The sequence below is a fragment of the Mus pahari genome, chromosome 16 (assembly GCF_900095145.1).
Source record: "Mus pahari chromosome 16, PAHARI_EIJ_v1.1, whole genome shotgun sequence".
NCBI classification, from domain to species: domain Eukaryota; kingdom Metazoa; phylum Chordata; class Mammalia; order Rodentia; family Muridae; genus Mus; species Mus pahari.
The window spans coordinates 43,247,621-43,256,698 of NC_034605.1; the positions used below are offsets into that span (position 1 = coordinate 43,247,621).

The 9,078-nt window shown below is 40.7% G+C and overlaps 1 protein-coding gene across 1 annotated transcript in view; it reads right to left on the reverse strand.

Moving 5' to 3' along the window:
* The window catches only part of Ofcc1 (orofacial cleft 1 candidate 1), a 278,420-nt gene extending 270,980 nt beyond the window's left edge, over nt 1–7,440 (reverse strand). Inside the window, exon 1 of the mRNA XM_021215991.1 lies at nt 7,412–7,440. Coding sequence (XP_021071650.1) covers nt 7,412–7,423 — 12 coding nt within the window. The 5' untranslated portion in view covers nt 7,424–7,440. The remainder of the gene's footprint in view (nt 1–7,411) is intronic.
* Nucleotides 7,441–9,078: the final 1,638 nt, after the last annotated feature.

A 9,078-nucleotide genomic window follows, 5' to 3' on the forward strand; every position in this document is an offset into this window, starting at 1 on the left:
TAGCTAAAGAATGAAGATCATCATTTATGATCCACAACTAACACAGTATTTTAAATATGGGATGGCGGATGGCATTGAAATGTCATTTAATTTACATCTCTCCTAAAGGGGTCAAACACTAATTGAACATCAGAAGTGGAAGAATTAAATAAAATAGGATAAGAAAAGTTAATACAAATGCCAAATGAAGGTCACATTAAAATACTTTGTTTTCGTCATTTTTAATTAATACAAAGCGCCCTCAACAAATTAAGAACACTGGAAAACTTGCACAGTTCAATTTGCATTTGTTCAGACTGGGTTTAGATACAATCTCACTTTGGTAGAATGAAGTTATCTTGTAGAAAATCTGCATGTGGGCTGGGAAGATGGCTAGGGTGCGTGCCCGGCATGCATGAGGACCTGCACTCCAATCCTTAGGACACACATAAATCGAATGTACTACATGTCTTTGAGTGCTCCTACAGTAACATGGGAGACATAGAAAGGAGAATCCTTAAAGGGTCCGGGCCAACTATCATGCAGTAATAAAGCAATAAAAGAGCCTATATCTCAAAGAGGGAGGAGAAGGCCTACATCTCTGATTATCTACTGATTATCTATACACATGCCATGGTACACATGAACAGGAACACCTCTCTCTCTCTCTCTCTCTCTCTCTCTCTCTCTCTCTCTCTCTCTCTCTCTCTCTCTCTGTCTCTTACACACACACACACACACACACCCCTTTCTCTTAACAGAATTCTGAATTCCTAATGTTTCTTATTTATGTACATAGAATAGGTGGTGCATTGGGCATAATCGCTCTGTGTAGAAGATGGAAACAGCATCGGGGGTTGTCATGGAATCTGGTACACATACACATGACAGCTTGCATGTGCTGCCTGTTTGTTCTTGGTTGCATCCACATTTGTTTTTAAACTGCTGGAATCCAATATGTGAAGTCATTATTGATTTAAATAGTATCATGAACAACCGTGTATACAATCCAACCTTGGTAAACTGCAGTGGCAGACAAGATGCGGCAAAATACCAAGAGAGTCATATTCTATAGGAGTCTCAAAGATTTCGTGAGGGGCCACACCAGGGAAAACTAAAATTCATTATAGGCCCGAAAAGCCCATTAATCTTAGCATGCGTAACGAGTGGTCAACCATGGAAATGGATAGCTAGAACTATGATTAAAGCTTCTGTACTCTTATGAGTTCCAAATAATTCCTGGGTAACTGTCATTTTCAATTAAAAAAAAATATCTGTGATAGAAATACCCAAATTTAGACAGATGATAAAACTCAAGTTGATAAGTAAAATATCATGAAAGATGAAGTCTGTAGGAACAACAAGTGATGGAAAAGATGCTCAACCTCAGAGAGTCCATCATGATGGAAGGGATGTTTCTTCTCAGACAGTCCATCCTGATGGAAAGGATGCTGGACCTCAGACATCTTATCACCAAGTCAAAGATGCTACAGCTTAGACAGCCCGTGACCGAGTGTCTGAAGAAGATATTCAAAATGACAAACAGCACCTTGTCCACTCTGAAGCCCTGATGAGGTAGGGGAGAATCTAGTGTTCCAATTTTTAGCTAAAATTTCTACAATAAGTCTGACCTCTTTCAAAAATACTTCTAGCAGTCTTACAGCATTGCAGAGCAATTAAATTATCATACAGTGTGTCACAAACAAAAAAACCAACAAAAAATGTTTTTTAATTGATATGTCTTAAGTCAACTAAAAGCAAGGTCTTGTTTTCTAAGAATCTTTTCTTTGAAAAAAAAAAAAAAAAACATGTTCACCGTACAATATGTTACAGTTATTTCATACACTAGAAACCAAACTGAAGATGAAAATAAGTCTACTCAAAAGATATTTAGAAGGTGGATGTGTTGACACAGTCTTACAATCCCAGCATTTGAGGGAAGGAGGTGAGGCAGGAGGATGGTCTTCAAGTTTAAAGAAAGTAAGGCCTGGTGTAAAAGAAAAATGTTAAAAGCTATTGTGGTGTACTTCAGCCATCCCAGTACTCAGGAGGTTAAGACAGGGCAATGTCAAGTTTGAGATAAAACTGAGCTACCTAGAAAGTTCCAGATAAGCTTGGAACACTTTTCAAGACTCTGTGTTAAACATCTTCAAGAACCTTCAACAGCGATGTCAATTTATTACTTCAAAAAAAAAAAAAATCAGGGCACACCTTGCTTAGCATTCAGTAATTTCTAAGGTTTTCCTTTTCTTCCAGGTTAAGAATTCTAAATTCCTAGGGTTAGAGAGGTGACTCTACAGTTAAAGAAACAGTCTGCTCTTCTAAAAGATCCAAGTTCAGCTTCCATTTCAGAAGATTCTATGCTCTATACTAGACACACTCACACACACACACTCACACACACACATAGACACACACACACTCACACACAGAGAGAGACACACACAATTTAAAGTTAAGGGTAAACCTTTCTTAACATAATTCTGAATTCCTAATGTTTCTTATTTANGTACATAGAATAGGTGGTGCATTGGGCATAATCGCTCTNTGTAGAAGATGGAAACAGCATCGGGGGTTGTCATGGAATCTGGTACAGATCCTACAAATTGTTTAGATGAATGTTACTGTAGCTGGGTATCAATTAACACAGGCTGGGACTGTGAGATGGCTCAGCAGGTAAAGGCACAGGCCATGCAAACCTGGTGACCCGAGTGTGGTCCCAGGAACACACATAAAAGGGAAAGGAGAATTAACTCCACAAAGTTGCCTTCTGACTTCCATACATGTACCCTGGTAAACACACATACACACAACCACACACAAATAATAATAATAATAATAATAATAATAATAATAATAATAATAACAACAACAGCATTTTATAGATTATAATATGATGTAAATCACACAATTAACATAGTTTCTGTTTTAATTATAAACCAGTAGACCATACTCATTTAAAACTAGGTAAACTCCTAGAAACGCAGTTCGCAACACGTTCTGACATTTTGTTAAGAACAAGGTTGAAGTGTGATTTCTTTTTCACAGCCTCCATCCGAGATAGCAGCAGGTACTAGTTTTCTTGACATGGTTCAGTAAATTTGGCACTTCAATCCTTTCCAATTGAGTTAAATGCGCTTTTAAATAGAAGGATGTGGCCCTGTGGATAGACCTCGTTTCCTTCCGAGGAACTTCAAATGAAATCACACGCTTGCTCTTAGACGTTGGAAAGGTCTCAAAGATCTTCTGTCAAGTTCACGTGTTGTAAAGGAGTCGATGTCTGGTTGCACAACCCCCCCCCAGACGGGTCCCCTGGGAGGGTTATCGAGTGACATTTTGTATTCTGTGACCTCTTAGCTGCTAACACGTGTTTAAAAGGAAATGAAGAGTGATTTCCGACTTCTCTCCACCAATTTCCTGACTTTTCTCTCCTTTACACATGGGCACCTCTACGTGGTGTGAACTGCATTTGTCTCCACCCTCTCTCAATTCAGACCTCTCTCCTGGTAAGATTTCCACCTCAGTGCCTCCAGGAACACTAGCCTTCTCTCTTCATCCTCCCATCCATTGCCATTGAAGGAAATGGTATCATTTTAAATGGATTCCCTTAAACCTACTAAATAATCGGTAGCATATTTCAAAACTCAGATAAATTAAAGGAACAGGATACAGTTACCATCATCTTCCTGCTTCTCTCTGATAGCAATTAAGTTTTGAAAATAAACAAAATGGTCTAGGAATCTGAACTAAATCTCCAGTGACTACAGCCCAGGCCGGTCTCTCTCCTTTGTGTTCAATTGATGCTGAGATGCAAAGTGGCTTTCTACATCAAACCAGGACCAGCAGTTTCTCATCTTCTATTTTCGCCCATTTTTTATTGAGGTGTGAAGAGAGCATGAGACCAGTCGTCTTAAATGTTTAAGGGGACATAGTGTGGTGCTACATACATACTGTGTAGTTACGTGTTGGATGGTGATACATACATCCTGTGGTGTTACATACATCCTGTGATGGTGTTATATACATCCTGTGATGGCATTACATACATCCTGTGGTGTTATATACATCCTGTGATGGTGTTACATACATCCTGTGATGGTGTTACATACATCCTGTGGTGTTACATACATCCTGTGATGGTGTTACATACATCCTGTGATGGTGTTACATACATCCTGTGATGGCGTTACATACATCCTGTGATGGCGTTACATACATCCTGTGGTGTTATATATATCCTGTGATGGTGTTACATACGTCCTGTGATGGTATTATATACATCCTGTGATGGTGCTACATACATCCTGTGGTGTTACATACATACTATGGTGTTACACACATCCTGTGATGATATTACATACTGTGGTGTTACATATTTACTATGGTGTTACATACATCCCGTGATATTACATACTGTAGGATAAACCAGAAGCACAATGTCATATAGATCTCCACCTTGTAACACATTTTTGTCATGTATATTCTTAAGAAAAAAATCTATTTCTCTTTCATTTTAGAAATATGGTATATATTGGTGGAGAAAAACAATGATTTTCGAACTGTACAAAGGAAAATTAAAAAAAAAAAGGAACACCATATGAAAATTTGAAAAAGTAACATTTTCCATGATATCTTCTTTCTTTTCACTAAAAAAGCACCAAGTACATTTTGATGCGTGCACTCTCAACTGGAAAGGAAATCTCTCATGGAGTAAGCCAACTTGAGCAACAACAAACTCATTTATAACCAGTGACAACCCAAATCCGTAAGTTTGTAAAAGAATGTGATCGTTGTCAGAAGGAATCCGTCCCAGAGTGAACCCCTCCCGTCCCGGGGTGCTGCATGCTGTTCAGCTCTGGTTGCACTCAGCCGAGGCTGTGGAGTGAAGAGGACTTTTCAAGGCTGGTGGGCACAGACCAGCCAGAGAGCGAATTCTGCATACTGTACGGATCATCGCTCAGTTCAGGGCAGTCACATTGCATCTGGGATCAGCCAGCGTGCTCTATGAAACCGTCAGCCCTCATTTATGTCTGGCTGTTTTCTGTCCGGCTGTAAACAAGTTGTCTCTCTACCCTTATATCCACATGGGCAGATCCCACAGTCGGAGGAAGTCAGAGGCCTCAGAGCCCCAATGGCTTCTTGCATGCAACAGTTCTAGGGCACACTGGGTAGTCACAAAGACAAGCCACTTCGGGATGACAGGGTCCCCGGTCCTTTTTCAAAAACTACGTGCCTTTGATCCCTACAGAGGCTGGCGTGGTGTGTCTCTTCCATGAAATAAACTTGGGTATTCCTAATAGAACAAGTGCTGTTTTTCGACAGACAAGCTCAGCAGATTCATCTGGTTGGGAGCTGGGGGGGCGGAGATGAGGGTGAGCCCTCTGTTCACTGCTTGGGGCTTCATGTGAATCAGACAAGAAGGACCTGGATAGAACCATTATCAATCTGGTCCAGCTCCTCGTAGCTAACCATGCTGAATAGCTCTGGTGGGGACGAGTAGGGGGCGGGGATGAAGTGACGACAAAGAACAGGTATATTGGATTCTGGTCAAATCCACCTTGGCTTTTACAACACATCAGAGCCAAAGCGAGATTCAGTAGGACCTTCCCCTTAGTAAAAAAAAAAAAAAAAAAAAAAGGCTGAGGCGAAGGACACTGGAGGGCTGTTCTCTGGCAAGTGGCTTGGAGGTGTGATTTAGCAGGTCACTCTATTGAACCCCCTAGCCAGCTGGCCTGTCTCTGTTTAGACTTTCCTCCCTGTGAACCTGTTGTGTTCCCCAGGCTCTATTACTTTGTCAATTTAAAGAAAAATAGCCACAGTGAAACGCTTGCAATTTGCACCTGTCTGCTCTGAGCACTCCCTGTCAAGTCAGGTGGGGGAACAACAGCAGTGTGAACTAATGAGAATATGGGGGGGGGGAGGGGAGTGGGAGGGAGAAGAGGGAGGGGTTCAGCTATAAGGGAGGGGAGCTTATGGTTTTTATTCTGTTGTGACTGATCTGCTAACAGCCTCTCCATTTTCTTGTGTCAGAGTCCCTAGATTAAGTCAACACAAGTTTTTAAGGGTATCTTTATGTACTCTTTAAGAAAACCTGTCAATGCCATAGAACTTAGAACTGAGGCTTGGCGGAATGATTGCCAAGCTATCAGACCCATAAAAGAGTTATGAAGATGTTTGCTTACAAAATTAGCCTTGAAAGAAAGTCACTTTCAATTTTTTAAACTTGTTTCAGAAGAGGCAGGACTAATTTTTGGAAATAACTAGAAATTACGACACATGTCTGAATGCAAACCTTGGGTACTCGGCTTAAGGTGACTTTTGAAATTTGACTTACTGAGAAAAATTAAGTAAAATGCAAGTATTTGACGACAGAATTTCGTCTAGGTAGAGGTCAATGCATTTATCCAACTCACTGTCAAATTTAAGGGAAATGGATTCTCTGCCACTGCAAAATGGTCAGCAGGTAACATTTCCCTCAAAGTTCTGTCCCCCTTTAGCAGCAATTATTTCAAGGGCTGTATCTGTTTTCAAAGAGTTTCAATTAAGTTCAGTAAGGGGGAAAAATTGCAAGCATGGCTTATTAACATTTTTCAAAACCTCACTGGTTCAACAACACTGTCATCTCGACATTCGAATAGTTTGGCACACACATCCCTGAAGAGGATCTGAAATCTAGTAAACTAAAAACCAAGCTCAGGGGACCTCGCAAAGGACCCCGGTCCTGCGGATCCACCAAGGCCCCTCATTGACACTTCCTGATACAATAATAACGGATGTGACAGAGGGTTAAATGAAGCTGAGGTGGTAGCAAAATGTGTGTCACCAGGAAGGGGTGTAATTGAATAGAGTCCTTGGCTGGCATCTCGCCTGACAGATGACGTTCCAGCTCACTAGGCGATGACCCTTCCGTGCAACTTTAGGAGCTGCGCCCGCCATGGCTGAGCCTGCTTAGGTCAAAGGGCCGAGCCATGTGTAATTCAGAGCAGAAGAGGTCCCACGTTCGCTCCACAGAAACAATTACACTACTTATTTCACTTCAGCCCCGGCCCAAAACCCTCCAGCCTCCCAGCTTCAGCGCAGTCAATCTAATTCTGCCCCGGGGCAATAAAGCCACATGAAAATATGTGGTGCTGTGTTTATAAATCTAATCAAAAATAGAAACAGTGGACAGGCGCAGTGAGGTCCTCTTATGGATCATGGGAATCCTGAAATTCTGAAGGCACTTTTGTTTAACGTCTATAGACTCTTTGCCACCGTGCTCTTTGCCCAACTCGTTAATCACTCTGTTTACTCCTGAGTGCTACAAAGGACACTGGAGTTCGGCTCCGTCCTGGACTTTCCCGGGCATGAATATTATGAAAAATCCAGCTAAAAAAAGGCTGCTTTAAAAGGGAAATATCAAAAAGGAGACTACTATTAACATGAATCTCACCTCTCTATCCATGTTGTCTGTGTCCCTGGCGATACGCAGATTTAAATCGAGTTCCTGAGGGGGGAAAAAACAGAATAAATCGACTTGATCAAAAGATACATGGAGAAATTCTGGAGTTGTGGGACTCTGATGCCACTGAATAGTTTCAAGAATTCTAATTATAACATCATCGGGATCTAATCTGGTGTCGTCTTGTGGATGTTTGCTCTTTCAGTCAGACTCCTAAAACCTTGAAGCAGTGCATACTCATAAAACATTTAACAAAAGCAAGCTCTAGGAAAAGAAAAATTCAGAGAACCAAAATTGCCTATCTCCAGCCCAAAAGGCAAAAAATTTATTCTTTATTCAAGGCCCAGTGTAAACTTGTCACACCTAAGGATGCTGGATTGTTTATCTTTAAAAAATTGATCTAGTTTTTGCAACAATCATAAATACAAAAAATAAATCTGATAAAATCAAGAATAAACGTGTTCTGAGCCAAACAGATATCTCTGCAAATATCCAGCAAAGATACAGCTTATTAAAATTTTAATGAGGGGAAATGGGATTTTAACATTCTTAAAAATTCCTTGGGCGGGGGTGGGGGGTCAGGCAATAAATGACTAATAATAAGTTGCTAATAAGTTAGCAAATTCCAGCTCCTCTCCTTGAATTATTTCAGTTGACAAACATATTGCCCTTGAATAGTCCTGGAGGCCAAATGACCTATAATAAATGAGAAACCTTAACAAATGAACAATGACCTCAGCATTTATTAAATTATTACGCAATTCAGCAAAGACACCTTTTAACCTTAGAATTGGCCCTTCTGAAGTGACTGTCACTGCCTAGCACTGACCACAGACCACAGGATATATGATGGCTACCCTCGACACTTCTTCCTCAGAGCTGTGAGTTATATTTTTAAAATTTATTTCTTTTTTTGTTTTGTTTTTTTGTTTTTCGAGACAGGGTTTCTCTGTATAGCTCTGGTTGTCTTGGAACTCACTCTGTAGGCCAGGCTGGCCTCGAACTCAGAAATCCACCCGCCTCTGCCTCCCAAGTGCTGGGATTAAAAGCGTGCGCCACCACTGCCCGACTGGCAGATACACTTTAAGAGTCACTTCCTAGGGTGTGTGCGAGCTCGTGATACCTATCAGTGTATCTACTGCTCACATTAAGACCGTTCCTTTTCAGATAAGTAACATAGAAGATTCAAAGATTCCATCGAATGATCATTTTTCTAAAATAAGTGAGACATGTGTCAATGAATTAAACAACAACAACAACAAAACCCACAACAGAATGGAGAATATGTAGAAAATTTGCAGAGGTTGAAGTTGGATTTGGCACTACTGTCCCTTCCCCCGACCCCAGCGTAGTAACGGAGAGTGACTGAATTGGCCATATTTGGCAGAAGCACTGTGGAACGTGTGCAAAAACCCATTTTGTTTCCTTGGAGTTTGCCTTAATGTTTATCTTTTGAAGTGTTTTTGACGTGCCAACTTGTTGACTTTATTATCTTCATAAACACACTTTGCGGACAGGTATTTGGAAGTGGATATGCCCAAAGAACATATTCATGTCACCTCTATTAATATCCATAGAATGCTCACAAAACATTGACTCAAGGTGATGTCACCTGGCTTTTTCTTTTTTTTTTTCTTTTTTTGAAGGAGGTTACTTTA